Below are 19,728 nucleotides of genomic sequence, written 5' to 3' on the forward strand. Positions count from 1 at the left end.
CTTTCCTTTTCTAGTCTCCTTGTTAGGGCTATAAGCACTAATCGCCTATTTCACATTAAACAGGTTTCACCTTGTCTTAGTTTATGTATAATGTTATTGAAAGAGACCCCTTTCTTTCCTTTTCTAGTCTCCTTGTTAGGGCTATAAGCACTAATCGCCTATTTCACATTAAACAGGTTTCACCTTGTCTTAGTTTATGTATAATGCTATTGAAAGAGACCCCTTTCTTTCCTTTTCTAGTCTCCTTGTTAGGGCTATAAGCACTAATCGCCTATTTCACATTAAACAGGTTTCACCTTGTCTTAGTTTATGTATAATGCTATTGAAAGAGACCCCTTTCTTTCCTTTTCTAGTCTCCTTGTTAGGGCTATAAGCACTAATCGCCTATTTCACATTAAACAGGTTTCACCTTGTCTTAGTTTATGTATAATGTTATTGAAAGAGACCCCTATCTTTCCTTTTCTAGTCTCCTTGTTAGGGCTATAAGAACTAATCGACTATTTCACATTAAACAGGTTTCACCTTGTCTTAGTTTATGTATAATGCTATTGAAAGAGACCCCTTTCTTTCCTTTTCTAGTCTCCTTGTTAGGGCTATAAGCACTAATCGCCTATTTCACATTAAACAGGTTTCACCTTGTCTTAGTTTATGTATAATGTTATTGAAAGAGACCCCTTTCTTTCCTTTTCTAGTCTCCTTGTTAGGGCTATAAGCACTAATCGCCTATTTCACATTATTCGTACATATTCGTTCAGAGCAAAATATAAGCCAGATTCAAAGAGGCTCTGAATTTTCTCAGGCGTAATTTACGTTTTTGGACATATTCAACGCTGTCGCCAAGTCAGCATGAGAATTAAGTAAGTAGTAAGTCCTCCCAAAACGGAACCGCGGAAGCATGTCTGTTTTTTACTCCTTATTTCTTTTAATTTCGTGTTAATCGTTAACGTTAATTTTAACGTCAGTACTAAATTTCAATTGACTAAACTAGCTTTTTTGTTTTAATATTTGTCGGTCTCTATTTGTTTACATTAAGCATAAGTTTTTACTAAAGTTGACCTTCAGCAAGCGCGTTGTTGTTCACTTAAGGGCTAGGCACACGTAGCTGATTTTGGGAACCGATTTCAGCATCGATGGACAAACGATAGCGGTAAGAACATTTTGTGGAAAGAAAAATTTATTGCGCAAAATTTTCAAAACAAAAAATCATGGACACAAACAGTCAACTGAAGTTTATTAATAGTTGCTTGATTGTTCTCAGCTTAGTTCTCAGTTTAGTTCTCAGCTCAGTAGTGGGGTCTTTCACCACAGATACCTCTGGCTGACTATTTATTTGTATCCTTATTTTGTGTGATGATGATGATGAAAATCAGCAATGATTTTGAAAATCGGCGCCGAAAACTAGAAAATTTTTCAAGCTCAAATCGACGCCGATTTCTTTTAAAATCGGCGCTGATTTGGAAATCAGTTCCCGAAATCAGCTACTTGTGCCCAGCCCTTTAAATCTAAACTCTGGTTAACAGCTTACTAAATTCGGAGCTCAAAGACACTAAAGTCGATACAGCAGCTTATCAATTCCGGTATCATTAGAGTCTAAGGATACAGGAATGTCTGTAAAAATGTCTGATCCGTTTGAACCTTGCAAATACAAATTGAATTCCTTACATTTGGAAAAAATAGCCGCCAAATACGTGAGCTTGAGAATTAATTCGTCGTCCTGCAGATGTTTAATATATTCAGTTTTTCCTTCCAATTAAATTGTAACTTCATTACACAATTTCACTAACCGTGGCAGTACTTTTCCCATGTATCTAAAATATCTCTATCACACATCTAAAACCAGAAGAGATCTATCCGGGCTGCCAATTTCTTCCCGCAGTTTTTGAAATAGGCGGGCTCACAATTATTCTTGTGAGCCCGGAGGAAGGAGGAAGACTAAAAATTATTCTCTCCCTAGATATTGAAAAATGTCTTTTTTGGATTTTCTTTTAGCACAGAAAATCTTAAATTTCGGAAAAGACCTTTTTTTGCATCTTCATTATTGAAAAAGCCCCTACCTTGTCCCCACCCTCTAAATGTTCATAAATTAGTGCTTGGTGCCACTACTGAAAACTAAATTTTAAAAAAATATTAGAACAGGAGAAGTATATAGTGAATTTCCTAGGGTACCGGTATTAGTAAACTGCTGTTCCGATGCTAATTTGTTTTTGGTACGGTGATGAACTTGGTCCCCGCGTATCACGGTCATTTTGAAAACATATCTTCCCAGTAGGCTATATCTGTTTCTGGCCAGTACACTTCCATACTGCACACCCGCGTGTGAATATTTGGCAGGCATTAGATACTGTCCCGAAAGTCCCAAATTCGGACCTGAAAGATCCGGATTGGGGATTCGGATTCGCATTGATTATTTGCCTTGATTGTATTTCATTATCTAAAATAATAGGACATTTTCATCTAGTAATAAGATCAGTATAGTAAAATCAGACCCCCCCCCTTTTCGAGTAAAATCAGAATGTTAAGCTGTTGTTGATCCAAATTTTAGACAGATGGCCTGAGTTTGATACAGATACTTCATGTCTGAGATAGATGGCTAAAATAGAGAGGCTGAGGACTTAAGCAAAAAGACTGGCGGACTTTGTTTGCCACCCTGTTTGGGTCCGAAAACTACGCCAATTTTAAATCCCAAAGACTATTGACCTGGGTACCGGTCAATGAAATCTAGTTGTTTAAATTGGTTTACTGCCAAATTTAAAATAAATGGAACGACGGTGAAAAATCAGCTACAAATATGCTTCACCAGACTATTATTCGATTAGAAAAAAAATTACCTTTACTTTTGTAAATGAGCAAACAAGAATTTTTATGACAAAGGGAAGATTTTTGTGCACATTCAAAATTTTATAAAGCACCTTTGTAACTTAAATTGCTTTTTTATTTATTTTTTAAATTAGAGAACAAGACTAATAACTTCTTTATTTTCAGATCCGGATATAAACCTCCTAGTCCAATATTTGCTCAAAAAGTGGTTTGCTCAAAAATTTGCTCAATATTTGCTCAAAAAGTTTCAGAAACTGGTCAAATCAAGTGCGACTGCTTCAGAATGCTGAAGACAATTTAGCATTTGGAGCTGTTGTGTTTAGTATCTGGAGACTAATTTTACTAATTGCAGACAAAACCGGGACTATTTTCACTGTCCGAGACTCAATTTTAGTGAGAACCATCTCCTTGTAGGGCAGCCATTTATACATTATAACCACAATAGATTATCTATTTTTTAAATCTGATATTTTTTTTCTTTTTTGTGGGGGGGGGGATTTTAGAAATTATAGATTATCAGAGATATGGCTCTGTTTTCTTCAATATAATATACGATTGACCTCTGTCTTGCTAGTGCAACAATTTTAGCACGTAATACTCCCCATGGTACCCTATATTTATTAAGTCTTTATCCTGTCACTTGCATTAGTTCATTGACTTTCATGAGCACCAAATGTAGTAACCGGCTTTTTATAATCTTTTTTTTTAGAATCCTTGAAATCCTTGGCAACAAGACTAACAAACTGTTGCCCCGACTTTTTCCCCTACTAACAAACTGTTGCCCCGACTAGGGTGCCGAAGAACAAAGAATTTATAGACTGCTCAATAATATGCCTGAAAACAAAACCCCTTGAGAGTGTCCTTCTGGTTACGGGTAGATATTCTTAAAGACTTGCAAACCCATAAGAAAATTGGCTGAATAATCCTTTTTGGTTTAATTAAACTTAGGCCCAAATTGGGAAAAGATTATTTAATTTTTTTTTGTTTCTACTTGTACAGTTTGATGAGATGTAGAAAACCTAATACAAAGGATGAAATGTTTCAGCAGGGGATGAGAAAGAAAGAGTATGCAGGACTGTGTTTGCCACTATTCCGGCACTATTGAAAGGATAATGCGCCACTATTGATAGGATAATTAAAGAGTTGGAGCTGATTTTTCCAAGTCAAGTAAAAATGACAGCGAAAAAGTAAAAATAAGCCATATAGTGTCATAAAAGCAAAGGCTATGCAAAAAAAACTGATCTGTTTCTGTGGATACTTGAATTATGTAGACCTATCTTAGTTTTGACAAGATTTTTGAAGATACTAGATTTAAGCTTGGGGGGGGGTCAAACTGGGGCTGGGGGGAATTTGCCACCAGCCCTTTCTGCCCCATAACAATTTATGCCCCAGGCCATACTGCCCTCAGCGTTACATTCCTCGCTAAATATGCAAAAAGTCCTTAAAAATGAACTATTATCTTAAACCTATTGTCCAATTAATTTAAAAAACTTTTTCCGCAAGACAAATTTTTCAAAGAAAAGCAAAAATAAATAAATGAAATTCGAAACGAAAAGAAATTGCAATAAATAGCCGAGTCAAACTCCAAACGAGCAAAAATTAACATGAGTACGGCTGATAACCCCAATGCCTTCTCAAGATCAGAACACAATTAGCGCTTCACTGAAAAAATAAAAAAACAATAAACAAATGACCGTGGGTTACTCGTTTTGAGTTTGACTCGGCTATTTATTGTAATTTCTGCTCGTTTTGAGTTTCATTTATTTATTGATAGTGATTTGTGGTAGTTTTAAGCTTAGAAGATTATTTGACTTACTTTTTGCTCATTCTTGGTTTAATGGAGCTCTTTACTTTTCTTTGAAAAACTTGTCTCGTGGAAAAAGTTTTTTGAATATATTTCTGTTCATTTTTTGTTGACATAGTCTTCTTCATGGAAAAAATAAATTTGTATTTATTTTCAGGTTTTTTTTCTACAAGAATCCACAACATGGGTTGCCATTTGTATGTTGGAAAAAATTTTTCAAGAATTTTTAATCCTTACAAAAACAGTATAAATTTAAATTTTATTTCATAGCTTCTGAAGTTGACCTGAAAGGCAAAACTTAATATCATTCTCTAAAGATTCTACCTATGCTCTTTGACAACCTGGTTACGCTTACACTTTTTTTATTTATTTAAATTGTAAGAGCGTAAGTAGTAATAGTAGTATCCCCAAAAGTTTCAACTTAATCCCCCAGTCGTTCTCGATATATCGCTGAGGTGTCTTATTGGCAACCATAAAAACAATGCCTTTTGATTTATTTTAAAGCAACATTTAGTTTTAAAGCATAATGGGCCGATTTCGCAATTGTGGGGGGTTGACATGCCTAATATCCCTAAACACATAGTTGCTGGACGGTTCTACTATGCTGAGCAAAATGGCTGTCTCAAAATTTTGACTTGATGCGTTTGGAAAATGAATGGGCTTGAGAGAAGGGCTGCTTGTCCTCCAATATCTTGTCAGAGGCAAAGCTATAGCGTTGCCTATAGTAAAGGCCATACGGCTCCAATGTTTTATTATTATTATTTATTTATTATTTTTTTCCCCAGAGGCACTTCATATGGAAGGGGTCGTCGTAGAAACCTCAAAGGAGCTCATTCAATTGGAAATCAAGAGCTCTAGTGCCCTTTTTAATAGTCGAAAGTGATTTGAGGGCAACTAACCCCCTCTCACGCCCACCTTTTCCCCAAACACATCCAATCAAAATTTTTAGACAACCATTTTATTAAACGTAGTTTTAAGTTCTGGAAATTAGGTCTTTGAGGATGACAACTCCCACACAGCCCTCAGGGCAAGGACTCAGATTGTTCAACGAAGTTGAAAATTCTGGAAATTATATTTTTGAGCAGGACACTCCCCCCACAGTCTTCAGGGGCAAGGGTTATAAGTTATGCCCTGGGGGCATACATTGTTATTATGGAAGGGATGCTCGTATAAACATCAGAGAGGGCTCATTTGATTGGAAATTGAAAGTTCTAGTTCACTTTTTAAGCGCGAAAAGATATTGGAGGGTAACCAGCTCCCCCCCCCCCCAAACCCTTTTTTCCCAAATGCATGCAATAAAAATTTTAAGATAGCTATTTTGTTAAAAATAATTCCAAGATCATATAACAGAAATTCCGGTGTCGACACAACCCCCAAGGGTCCGGGGGCAGGCGTTGTAAGTTATGCCCTGGGGGCATGTATGGGTCTTATGGAAAGGATGCTCGTATTAACTTCAAAGATGGATCGTTTGATTGGAAATTGAAAGTTTTAGGTCACTTTTTAAGAGTCAAAAGAGATTGGAGGGCACCTACCCCCCCCCCCCCTCCACGCCCTTTTTTCCTCAAACCAATCCGATAAGAACTTTGATACAGCTTTTTTTTAAATAGTTCAATGACCATATAACGAACACTCAGGGGTCAACACAGCCCCCCAGGGCCCGAAGGCAGGTGTTGTAAGTTATGCCCAGGGGAAATATATGGTTCTTATTGAAGGGAAGCTCGTAAAAAATTCAGAGATGGCTCATTTGAATGGAAATTCAAATCTCTAGCTAAGTTTTTTAGAGTCAAAAGAGATTGAGGGGCAACTAGCCCCCCCCCCCACGCCTTTTTCCCCAAATGCATCCAACAAAAATTTTTAAATAGCCATTAAATTCAAAATTGCTCAGGAGTCTGATAACAAAACTCAGGTGTCGGTACAACCCCCCAGGGCCAGGGGGCAGGCGTTGTAAGTTATGCCCTGGGGCATATATTGTTCGCATGAAAGGGATGCTCGAATAAACTTCAGAGAGGGCTCATTTGATTGGATATTGAAAGTTCGAGCTCACTTTTTAATAGTCAAAAGAGATCTGAGGGCCGCTAGCCCCCCCCCCCAAAGCCTTCTTTTTCAAAACCCATCTGATGAAAATTTTGAGATGACCTCCTTCTCTCACTGTAAAAGTCTAAAACCTGCTGCGTCATTGGCGCTTTACTGAAAACTATATGCGTTTTGAACAGTCTTGGAAAGTAAAAACAGCATCAAATTGAATATTTTATGTATAATGATATTACTTGTTGAAAGATCCATCAGTTCAAGAATTTATTTCACTGTGATTGTATTTTTTATTTTCAATGCTATAAGAACTGGAAAATAAAATATTTGTAGCATAATCCGTTTTCAGTTAAGCGCCAATGACGCAGTAGGCTTTTGGTTTTTATTTACAGTCAGGAAAGGAGGCAGTATCCAAACACGTGTTTGTAGGGAAACTATATTCGTCTTTAATAAATTAAACTGAATATTTGATGCATAATGATATTAATTGCTGAAAGCTGTATCAGATCAAAATGTTACTATAATTTTAATGTTTATTTTCAATATCAAGTACAAAAGAAAATATTTGTCATAAAATTGGTTTTCAATAAAGCGCCAATGACGCAGTAGGTTTTAGACTTTTACAGTGAGAGAAGGAGGTCATACCCAAACTCTTGTTTGTGGTGATTTTTGTTCGTTTCAAGCTTGATTTCCATATTCAGTTTCAGTTTCACTCGTTTTAAGATTTAATGTATGCATTTAAATGGGTATCTATTGTATGTTTGTTTGCACTAATTGTTTATCTAATATCTGATATTTACTAATTCCATTTACGTTTTAATAAGGAAATATTTTTTTCGTTTTTTGCCTGACTTTTATACTCAATCTAAGAATTATTGACTTTAATATTTGTTCATTCATGTGTATTATTGCCTGTTGAATGATTTAGCTCTGATTGTATATTTAATTTCTGTTCGTTTTGGGTTTTATTTATTCTTTAACAGTAATTTCTGGTCGTTTTGAGTTTGAATTTAAAAGGTATTTGTATCTGCTGAGCTTAAGTTTAAAAATGGCCTTTACTTTTCTTTGTAAAACTTACTTTTCGGAAAGTTTTTTTTAATTAATTACTCTTAAAAAGACCACCAGACACTCGCGCTGTAATTGGATTGAAAGACGGAGGACTTCACCCTTCATATAACTATTAAAAACATTTTAAACAAGTGAAAACAAAGTGAAAACATTTTAAATGTATTTTGTTTACAGTAAAGTGCAAATTATGTTCTAGTCTTGAGAAGGTATGGGGATTGTCAAAGACAAAATTTCCAGAACTTTCAACTACGCAGAAGAAAATGGCTTATCATCTCAAAATTTTTATTAGATATGTTTTGGGAGTTGATGGGCGGGGGGGTTGTTGCCCTCCAATCACTTTTGACTAATGAAAAGGACAGTAGTCCTTTCAATTTCCAATCGAAATTGCCTTTTTCGACGTTTCTGCGACAACAAATGGCCATCTCAAAATTTCTATCAGATATGTTTTGGGAAAATATGAGGTAGGGGGGGGTATCCACCCTTTGGTCACTCTGAATGCTACAAAGGGCACTAGAACTTCTGATTACCAATCCAATGAGCCCCTTCCGAAGTTTATCCAATCACCCTTTCTGTATATATCTTGTATGCCCCCAGGACATAACTTACAACTCTTGGCCTGAGAACTGAGGAGGGGGAGAGGGTTGGTCCTCCTCAAAGACATAATTTTTAGACTTTTCAATAACGTTGAGCAAAATGGCTATATCAAAATTTTGATTGGATGTGTTTGGGGAAATGGTGGGCGTGGGAGGGGGGTTAGTTGCCCTAAAATAACTTTCGACTATTAAAAGGGCAGTGGCGCTTTCACTTTCCAATCGAGTGAGCTATTTTTCAAGATTCTACTACAACAAATGGCCATCTCAAATTTTCTATCAGATACATTTTGGGAAAATCTGAGTTGCGGGGGGGGGGTTTCCACTCCCCGATTACTCTGAATCTTAAAATGGGCACTAGGACTTTCTATATGTACCTTATATGTCCCCAGGGCATAAACTGAAACCCTTGCCCTGTGGGCTGTGTGGGGGGGGGGGGTTGTCATCCTCAGACACATAATTTCCGGACCTTTCAATTACGTTGAACAAAAAGGCTATTTCAAAATTTTATTAGATGTGTTTGGAGAAATGGTGGGCGTGGGAGGGGGGTTAGTTGCCCTCTGGTCACTGTCGACTATCAAAAACGGCACTGGCCCTTTCAATTTCCAATCAAACTAGCTGTTTAGGAAGTTTCTACGACAAAAAAATGGCCATCTCAAAATTTCTATCAGATGCATTTCGAAAAAATAAAAGGTGGGGGGGGGGGTTGTCATCCTCAAACACCTTATTTCCGGATTTTTCAACTACGTTGAACAAAATGGTTAGCTCAACATTTTGATTGAATGTGTTTGAGGAATTGGTGGGCGTGGGAGGGGGTTAGTTGCCCTTTGATTACTTTTGACTATAAAAAGGGCACTAGCCCGTTCAATTTCCAATCGAATGAGCCATTTTCGAAGTCCCTACGACCCTGGTCTAAACAAATAAATAAACAAAATATAATACCCACATCGCTCTTTACTTAGGTAGCGCTATTGCGCTGATTATGATAAAACTAACAGTTATAAAATATTACTTACTTGGTCACCAGCTATTAGGGTGGAGGCTGGCTGATTCTTTCTTTCTCTGGAGCTCTTGGGCCGCTCTTTGTTCAACGAACAGGAGGAAAAGAATAGATAAGCATGCTGTGACACAGCTTATTCTGATTACCTAAAATAGAATATATATTTAGATTACCTGAAAAACAGCTTTTCCCGTTGCTGCACTTCTATCTGAAACTGTCTCTTCAGGGGGTTTGTTTTACAAGCGAGTGTTCAAGAGATTCATAACACCTAGCAATTACGTCGAATGTGGACTAGCGAAGCATTGGGTGCTTTTGAACTGCTTGAAATTACAATATTTGCCATAAAAAGTTGTTTTGGCTACATTCTGAATTCAGTTACTTTTCCATTATTTCTGTTTACAGCCTTGCTATGCCTTTAATTTAATTTTACTTATATCGCATCTACATTTATTTTTTCTTAGGAACTATATGCACAATCCTTGGTTTCCCAGCACTTTTTCTACCTTGCTTTGGTTGTGAGAAGCATGGCCAATGGGGTATTCTTTTATGGTATGGAACGTTTGTGGCTTTAGCTCAAATTGGCTGGGCAATTGTCCAAATATCACACATGGCTCTCATTCCCATACTAGCCAAAACTGATAAGCAGAGGATTGAGATTAGCTCGTACAAGTAAGATTTAAAGAATATACAAAATTAATGGGAATAATGTATGCTTCATTTGTTTCCATTTATCCAAGATATTTCCAGCTCCCAAAACTGTTTATCTGAGACAGTGTGTCTGGGGGGGGGGGGGGGGGTAAACAAAAGAAACACCAATTATGTTCAGTTTTTTTTTCGACCTGGTCAGCCTTTTCAGTGGATGTTTTCAGTTCTTAGCCTTAAGGGTTGGACATGTTCCCTTTGGCTCTGCCCTCATGCTATACTTGAAGAGCATTGGCATTTTCAACTTTTTCTTTTTCTTACTTTCATTTTATGGTTTATTTTACTTTATTTTTTGCATGTCAGAGTGGGTCAATTATTATACTTGTTTTATACCTACCATACCTTAGAGCGGTTTAAGGCTCTTTTTCATTACTGTCCTTAAGAGAACGGTTTCTTCCCATTTGAAAATATGTATTAAACTTGTCTGATACAGTCTGCTTATTTTTTTTTATTTTTTTTTTTTTGTCGGACTTAAAAATTTTATTTTACTGTTAATCAGAACCAAACCAAGAAGTACCATATCCCCACAAAGGAGAACTTGCACTTTTTGGCTTCGTGTAATAACGATATATTGATGAGGGTTATCAGATCTTGGGACTCCAAAGATCGACTTCCGTAATAGTGGGACATAAAAGAATAACTAATTGTTTTTGAAGACATCATCAATCGATGTTGTAAAGTCCAAAGCCATGCATACAGTATTGACCGTACACCATGCATATTCAACTCTCCCCCCAATGAGAAGGTTTCAATGTGACTTCCAAACGCAAACTTTTGTTACCCTGGGACTTTGGACTCGGATTCCAAGTCCTTAAGTTCCAAGCTTCAGAAATCCTTATTATGTGAATGCCCCGTAAGGTAATGGTAAATATCACTGCATGTTAACTGACAGTTTTTCAAATGACATCAGTTGATGCAACATAGCCAATGACCGTAAATATGACACCAAGCCTAAAATGTAAAAAAAAAATCCACAGGCTATTCGTTCATCGAGTGAATCTTCATCAGACCCAACTTGCTATTTCCATGAATATATTTTTTTTTATATGCGCCCACTCATCTCCTTCTGAACAGCTCTATCCCTGTACGCAACATCTTGCTGATGTACCAAGCCATAGACTAGGGACAAAGCTGGCTCTAGTTGCCTTCAAAATAAGCACCTATGATTGAGCATTTGAAAATATGCCTTGTTTAAATACCAAATATCCATTTAGAACCTTTTTCCTGAAGCAATTATTCCATCAAACCCATTTGCTGATTCGTTAAATTGAAGTCTCAGCAGATCCTGCCTTGTTTGGCATCCAGGTATTTCCAATCAATCCTCAGAAGACACAAAAGCAGCCTAAAACAGATGGTTAAGATTTATCCTTTATGAGGGCAAAGCCTTTTTTGAACAGTATTGAAAAAATATACGAAACCTAATACTAGGCGTTGCTACTTCCACGGAAAAATGAGCGCAACTATTGTTATAAGCCTGTATGTTATATATCCTGTAGTGTAAAACTTCAAAAGGCCATAAACTCATGTTTAGTCTGAAAATCCTATCGGAGGGCGGGCATGGTAATATGGGTAGGCTACAACAAACCAGATATGACACCTAGAAGTGAATTACCCTCAAATTTTTAACGGGGTAACCCATGGTATTATCCATGCTGATAAATAACATGTCAAATGACTCAGCCTCTTTAGATATCAGCAAGCTGTAGCTCCGCTGCGCCTATTTCCCTTAACATAAATTCGGTAAAAGATACAACGTATATATAAAAGAACTTACTCGTTCAATCTTCATAAAAACCAAACAAAGAATGAAAGTAGAGACTGAGCAACTTCGGGTTATATAAAATTTGTTAAAAAACAAAATGCTGAGAACAAGATTTTCAAAGAAAAGTGAAGAGTTATTTTCAAACCAAATTAATGGTCTTACCAAAAATTACTATTACAGAAAAAAATAAACCCAAAACGAACAGCGATTAATATTATTTATCACATGAAATATTAAGAAAACGGATATTGACATAAATGAATAAATTTAAATCCTGAAAAGAGTAAAAATCAAAAGTAATGCTCAGGTACAACTGAAAACGAACATACATTACTCAACATGATTGTTCCTACTGCCCTTTCCCCCTAACTGTAAACCTTTTAAAATCTATTGCATCGTTTGAGTTTTACTACAGACTACATGTATTTTGAACAGTGTGCTTTACTTTTTCAGAACAGTGACGAAACATCACTCAGCTCTCTTTATTTCTGATTTTGACGTGAGAGTTCGGTAGTTGTGGCATGGAAAAAATGTCAGTTAAAAATTAGATTCATATAATGATTATATGCATCTGTTGATTAAGCTCATCACCCCTCTCAACATTCCGAGAAAGTTTAAATTAAATATCGTAACCGTTTCTGATTAACTGTACATGCACTACTTTGATAATCTGTACGTGTACTCTTTTGATTTATTTCAAAAGCCCCTTAACATTCCCTGAAAGTTTCAATTCAATACCACTAGCCGTTTCTTAAATATTGCTGATACGCTCTTTTGATAATCGGGATGTGCTTATTATCTGTTGATTAAGTTCAGTATCTCCTCTAATATTCCTTGAAGTTTTAACTTAAGTTCCAACTTAATACCCTTAATTATTCCTGAGATATTGCAGATATGCCACTCTGAGAACCTGAATGCATACGGTATCTTTATCAACATTTTGTGAAAGTTTCAACTTAATAATCACAGTCATTTCTGAGATACTGCAGATAAGCCTTTTTGAGAACAGGGATTCATTTAGTAGCTTTGTGTTTAACTTTCCCCTCAACTTTTTCTTAAAAAATTTAACTTAGTACTGTTGTATGGTCTTGAAATATTGTGAATAATCCGTTTTTAGAACCAGGAACACTTTTAGTTTCTTTTGAAGCGTTTTAAGATTCTCATTAGCCTTTCTTGAAAGTTTCAACTTAATTCAAAAGCGATTTCTGATACCAATATAGATAAGCCCAGATACGTCATTTTGATAACCTCTACACACATTGTATGTTCTGATTTATCACTTCATCCTCCTGAATATTCTCTGAAAAAGTTTCAAATTAATACCCTTAGCAGCTCCTGAGATGTTGCAGATACGCCTTTTTTAGCACCTGGATGTGCATATAGTCTTGTGATATAGTTCAATATCCTATCTATATTTCCTGAGATTTTCATCTTACTGGCCTTAACCATTCCTGACGTAGTCCTCTTTTGATATATTTCAATAGTAACAGCAGTAGCAACAGTGTTAGTAATTGTAGTAATAGTGGTAGTAGTGATAGTAGTGACGGTAGTAATAATCATAGTAGTATTAGCCGACTAGTAGTAGTAGTAGCATTAGCAGTATTAGGATTGGTGGTAGAGGTAGAAGTAGCTATAGCAATCGCAATCAACTAGTAGTAGTATTGGTAGCTGCAAGTAGTTTTTGTCGTAGTTGCAAGCAGTTGTAGTCACAGGTAGTCTCCTTTCTTGACGCGAGTAGTCGCAGGCATTGTCACACGTAGTCGCAGCCACAGTCATGAGTATTCGCAATCGTAAGTAGTTGCAGTTGCAAGTAGTCGCAGTCTCAAGTAGTCCCCTTTGTAGTTGTAAGTGGTTGCAGCAACAAGTAGTCGCAGTTCCAGTCAATAATAGTTGCAAATAGTCAGAGTCACAATTAGTCGATGTTTTAAATAGTAGCAAATTTTTGCAGAGACAAATAGTCGCTGCCTCAGTCACAAGTAGTCGGAAATGGAAGTAGTTGCAGTCACAAGTAGTCGTAGTCGCAAAGTAGTCCTCTTCGCAGTTGCAAGTAGCTAGAGTAATAGGTAGTCGCAGTTCCTGTGCCAAGTAGTAGGAATAGTTACAGTCATAGTTTTATCCACAGTCGTAAAGTGGGTGCAGTCACAGGCAAAGTAGTCATAGTCACATATAGTCGCAGTTGCAAATAGTTATAGTTTTAAATTAATTGTAGCTGAAAGCAGTAAAAGTTGCAGTCGCAGGTAATTGTAGTCACAAGTAGTCGCAGTAGTCGCAGTCACAAGAGGCCGTAGTTGCAGTCACAAGCAGTTACAGTCACAAGCAGTCGAAGTCGCTAGTAGTCATGGTCGCAAGTAGTTGCAGTGGCAAGCAGTCACTGTCGCACGTAGTTGCTGTCTACAAGTAGTCAATGTCTAAAAGTAATCGCAATTGCAGTCACAAGCAGTCACAATGGCAAACAGCCAAAGTCACGAGTAGTCGCAGTCGTAAGTAGTTGCAGTTGCAAATAGTAGCAGTTACAAATAATTTTAATCAAAAGTTGTCACAGTAGAAGTTGCAGGCGGTTGTAGTTGCAGTCCCAAGTTGCTGCAGTTACAGTCACAAGTAGTTACAGTCACTTGTAGTCGTAGTCAGAAGTAGTCAGAGTTACAAGTAGTTGCAGTCCGAAGCAGTAGCATTGGCAAGTAGTTGCAGTCGCAAGTAGTCGAGATCACAGTCGCAAGTAGTCACAACTGAAGTCACAGTTATTGCAATAGTAGTAGCCCTGAAAAATTCCAGTTAATGCCGTTAACCGTTCCTAGAATCTGGCAGGTGTGCCCACTTGATCACCTGGATGCCCATTGTGTCTTTCATTTAGTTTACTAGGCCCACCTCAAAATTCTTTGAAGTTTCACCATAGTACCCTTAGCTTTTTTGGAAACAGCATACTCTTTCAGCATACCCCTCAATGTTTCTTGAAAGCGTCGCTTTAAGACCCTAACACTTTTTGAGGGCCCAGGATTGAACATGCCCCAATTTCCCAAAAAACAAACCCTATAAGGAAATTTTAAGCTGCTTCATCACTAATAGCTTGCCTCAGGAGCCTCAGGAGCAGCGAGAGATCATGTCATCCCCAGTGGCATAATTATTTGACCTTTAGACTATTTCCAACAAAATGGCTAAGTAAAAATTTTGAACAATCGTTTATTGGGGGGAAGGGCAGCTTAAAAGGCCGTTGGAATGAGGTTGGTTGCCTTTGGATCCTTTCTGACTCTTGAAAAGCACATAGTAATTTTAATTTCCAATTGAACAGGCCTCCTCCAAGTTTTCTGTAACCACTCCTTCCGTATGAAGGGGCTCAGGAAAAAAAGGGAATAATACAATGGTGCCTTATGGCTCTTTAATACAGGCAACGCAAGGATGTTGCCCCTGAAAGAAGTTTCAATGACACCTATCCCACCAGACGTCTTCACATCGTAAAGTGGCAAAAGGACATGACAGGCTAATACAGGTCTGTAAATCAATTGTCTAAAAAAAAAAAAAAAAAAAAAAAAAAAAAAATTCAACTTCAACAGTTCGCTGATAATTAATTAGGTGCCATTCAAAACCGAAAGCCAATCTGGTAAAAATATTAAAAGCGAGCATAAAGGTAAGCTATAGTGGAAATTCGACCTACGCTTTTTGTACATTGGTCGACCACTCTAGCTGAAAAATCCCTAGCTAAACCCGTGGATTATTTTAACCCCAATTTGACGGACTTGTAAACAAATATTTTAACGTTGGTCAAAAACGAACACTGTATATAAATAATGTAATATTTATCTATATTCATATATGCGGCTATATTATTTATATATATTATATTTATATACAATGGAATCGAAAGTGAATGGAATATTAATCTGCAAGGACATTACTATACGCAGGTAAAAATTGACGACAATCTTTTCGCTTCCGAAGAGAAAGTAAACTATTTTCTGAGACTAAACCTATAAGACCCGAAGGTCTAGAACACAGCAACATCAGCAACAAAAATCTGACAAGCAAAGTTTTGTCGATCTGGCTGTAATAGGTCTAATCTTGAATTTTCTTTACTTAAAGCAACCCAACCTGATAATTCTTTTCTTCTAGGAATGCAGCTGGCTTTGTTGCTAGTATTGTTGTTTACAGTATTGCATGGCTAGTCTTTGATTTATACACCGATGCCTCTAGTGTTGGGGAAGGTAATTCGAAAGAATTTTATGTAAGTAAATTTGGACATTATCTCCAAGAGTGTAAGCCGTAGTAGGTTCGAATTAAATACAGAAGCTACTTCAAATCGTCATTCATCAGACACGATCGTAAAGTAACTAAGGCCTTATCAGGCTTATAAGGACGGTGGCCGGCGTTTCCGACCCCCCGGCGATTAGCCCCCCCCCCGCCGGAAAATACCCCCCCCTCCGTGGAAAATACCCCTAGAAAATACCCCCCGGCAAACACCCCCCGCGGGAAATACCCCCCGGTAAATACCCCTAAAAAAATAACGCCCCCTTGGAGGGCAGCTTGGCTGCCTCCCACGCTCATTTTTTTCCCGAAGTCACCCAACCAAAGTTTTCAGATATCCATTTTGTTCAGCATAGCCAAAAATTTCTTTAACATGCCTTTGAGACTGAATCCCCCACTGTTCCTGGAGGAAAGGCTGTAAATTGTAAACTTTGCCCATTGTTTACATATAGTATTGGTTATTGGGAAGTATACAGGTGTTTTCAGGAGGATTTTTTTTCTAGTAGGGGGTCGGGGTTAGAGTAGGAGTAACGGGGAAAGATCTTTCCATGGAGGATATTTCCTTGGGGGAAGGAACATTTCCATGAAGGGGGCGCCAGATTTCCCAAGATTATTTAAGAAACGATCAGAAATTAAATAAAAAAACAAGTTTTTCAACTGAAAATAAGGAGCAACATTAAAACTTAAAACGAGCAGAAATTATTACGTATATGAGAGGGTTCGCCCTCTAGTCAATACCTCGCTCTTTACGCTAAAGTTTTTAGTACTTTCAAAAGAGCGATCTATTCTAATTAACCAACCTTTGTGATTCAGGGGTTTGTGATTCAAACAAAATTCGAGCTTTGGCGTAAAGAGCGAGGTATTGAATAGAGGGCGAACTCCGTAATATACGTAATAAAAACATACGAATATAGAAATTTGTTACGTAAGTTAATTCTTAAGTTACGCCAGAACAAAATTTCGAGAAAGCCAATTAGCCAAAAAAAGGAAAATTAATATGAGAATTTTCGTCTTAATTATTCATGTACAGTGAGCCAAAATCAAAGCTGCATTAATTCAAAAACGTTCAGAAATTAACTAAAAAAAAACAAGTTCTTTTAACTGAAAGTAAGGAGCGACATTAAAACTTAAAACGAACAGAAATTACTCCTTATATGAAAGGGGCTGTCCCCTCCTCAACGCCTCGCTCTAAAAAACTTTAGCGTAAAGATCGAGGCGTTGAGGAGGGGACAGCCCCTTTCATATACGGAATAATTTCTGTTCGTTTTAAGTTTGAATATCGCTCCCTACTTTCAGTTTAAAAAAACTTGTTTTTTTAAGGTAATAATCCAAATGATCGACAATGAGACCTTAAACTACGTGAAATTTGAATTAATCCGACAGGACTTTAACGAGCTGGACTCCGTATATAAATCTGAGTTAGATAGGCAATTAATCAGTACAAAACTCCACCGCACTGCTGTCATTGTTTCCAAACGGCATATTGAGATAATAGTGAGAAAATTGAAAAAGAACAAGTCTCCAGGGCTCGATGGGATCACTTCGAGGCACTTACAGCACGGCACAGAACGTCTACATGAGTACTTAGCCTTACTATTCCAAATGAGCATCGAGCAGGGACTCACACCTGCCAACTTTCATGGTTGCCGCACATCCAATATTCTGAAAAAGAATCGAGATCCCTTGCTTTGTAAAAGCTACAGACCAATCACAGTTTCATCGGTTATCAGCAAAGTATTTGAGAAGGTACTGTTGCCCCATATTACGTCACACGCTCTAATGGGAGACAAACAACTTGGATTCAGAAATGGGTTGGGCTGTGGACACACCCATCGGTTACTAAGAAGAATAATGAGGTCTACATCTTTAGTTAAAAAGCCACTCTTTGCCTGCAGTGTCGAAATTTCTGCTGCGTTCGATTCTGTCGTCCACTCACAAACACTGTGGTGCCTCTTAGATTCAGGAGTTGACCCCCGCATTGTCCTTGTTCCCCATGACTGGTACTCCCACACGCATATTCGTCTAGCTTTGGGATGGAAAACAATCGCCGGTCACCGCATGCATAAGCTTTCTGAACCCATTCAGCTCTTCAAAGGAGTTCAGCAAGGATCTGTTCTAAGCCCTATCATCTTTAATTCTGCGATTGACTCTGTAACTAGATTCGCTTGTGGGACCTTCTTTTTTGAGGGCTTGGATCTAAGTTTCATTTCTTATGCAGATGACTTGTTGCTCCTAAGCAGCACGCTGAGGGGTCTACAAGAGAATCTTCGTCTCTTAGTGACCCTATACAGAAGAACAGGACTACGAGTCAACATAGAGAAAACCGATTTTATCGTTTTTAGCGGCACCAACTCGAACAATTCCAATCTTGTCCTTGACGGTATCAGAATCCAGCAGTCCCAGTCCCTAAAATACCTTGGTATCACGTATGGCCAGACGCCTAGGTCAACTAGAGGCTTGTTGGCTGAATCAGTCTGTAAATCTATCCGCTCAGCATATGGAAAAGCTGTCAAATGCAAGTGGTCATTTAATCGTTTTATTAAGTCAAAACTATTCAACGCCGTCGTCTCTCCTTCCATCTGGTATATATCACCCTTGTGGGAAATGTTGTACCTCACCGAGCGTCGAAAAATACGAACCATGTACTACAGATTTGCAAAATTTTTGCTGAGACTTCCACTGAGATTTTCTAACACGGAGATCTCATCCATATATGGAATCCTTGATCCATCAACCAAGGTGATTGATCTAGAACGGAGAGCCTCAAGACGATCCCTCAGTAAACTCTACGACTCACCGATGACTCAACTGTTTCTGTGAACGAAATACCTGCATTTAATTTTTAGTGTTGAACTTGTTTTTCTTCTTTCTTTGTTCCATTTTGTACTCCGCTTTTTTTTCCATTTCTCCATTGTAAGTGGGCATAAATAATATATATATATATAATGGTGCGCCAAAGCCTTCGTGGTGTTTTTTTTTTTTTTTTTTTTTTTTTTTTTTTTAAGCCGCCGCAATTATTCCCTAAAGTAATGGCGGTGGGTTGAAGCCTTTGTCGTGGTGGCGTGTCAAAATATTTTTGGCGGTGCGTCACCGGTTTTTAGTGCGGCTTCGGGACTAACAGCCACCAGGAAAATTTTTCTCTATCACGGAATAAATAAGAGTTTCAAATAGTGACAGGTCTTTTTATTAGACAGTGAAACAAAAATATATACAAGGGCCCTAGATATTCCGATGACGCGGTCGGTCATCATCATCAGTAGAGTTATTAACGTATCAAAATTAAAACAAAATATATTTATACTACAAAATAATCACTTCAGGGTCAAAGCAAAAAAACAACAATTTTTCTCTATCATTCGCCTTTACCAAGTAAATTTTTTGCAGGTGACCTGGCTGCTAAGAATAATAAAGTTACTCCCCAAAATATGAAGCATTTACTTTATTTGTTGCTCTGAACAGAAATTTTTGTGTTTTACTCTGGAGAGGAAGGTGATTTGGATTAAAGCTCAGAGGCATAAAATATCAATAGAATGGCGTTCACACAAGATTTTCAGGCTCAATAGTTAATTATAACTCCAAATGACGTTCCAAGACGATCTAGATGACAAATACTAAGAACGACAAATAATTGGAGTGTTATAGTTTTAGCAAGAATAATTTCGACTCTAAACTCAAACCGATTCAAAATTTTACTTGGTTTTTATTTTATACACAAATTATA

At 37.5% G+C, this 19,728-nt stretch overlaps 1 protein-coding gene across 1 annotated transcript in view; it reads left to right on the forward strand.

Annotated features, from left to right (window-relative positions):
* Positions 1 to 19,728, forward strand: part of LOC148943435 (major facilitator superfamily domain-containing protein 12-like) — a 112,408-nt gene that overhangs the window by 37,381 nt on the left and 55,299 nt on the right. The window contains exons 2-3 of the mRNA XM_089101135.1: positions 9,769 to 9,976; positions 15,876 to 15,987. Of these exons, the coding sequence (XP_088957261.1) occupies positions 9,769 to 9,976; positions 15,876 to 15,987 (320 nt within the window). The remainder of the gene's footprint in view (positions 1 to 9,768; positions 9,977 to 15,875; positions 15,988 to 19,728) is intronic.

Source organism: Artemia sp. Qi Xiang Cuo, chromosome 15 (assembly GCF_049724085.1).
Source record: "Artemia sp. Qi Xiang Cuo chromosome 15, ASM4972408v1, whole genome shotgun sequence".
Classification (NCBI taxonomy): domain Eukaryota; kingdom Metazoa; phylum Arthropoda; class Branchiopoda; order Anostraca; family Artemiidae; genus Artemia; species Artemia sp. Qi Xiang Cuo.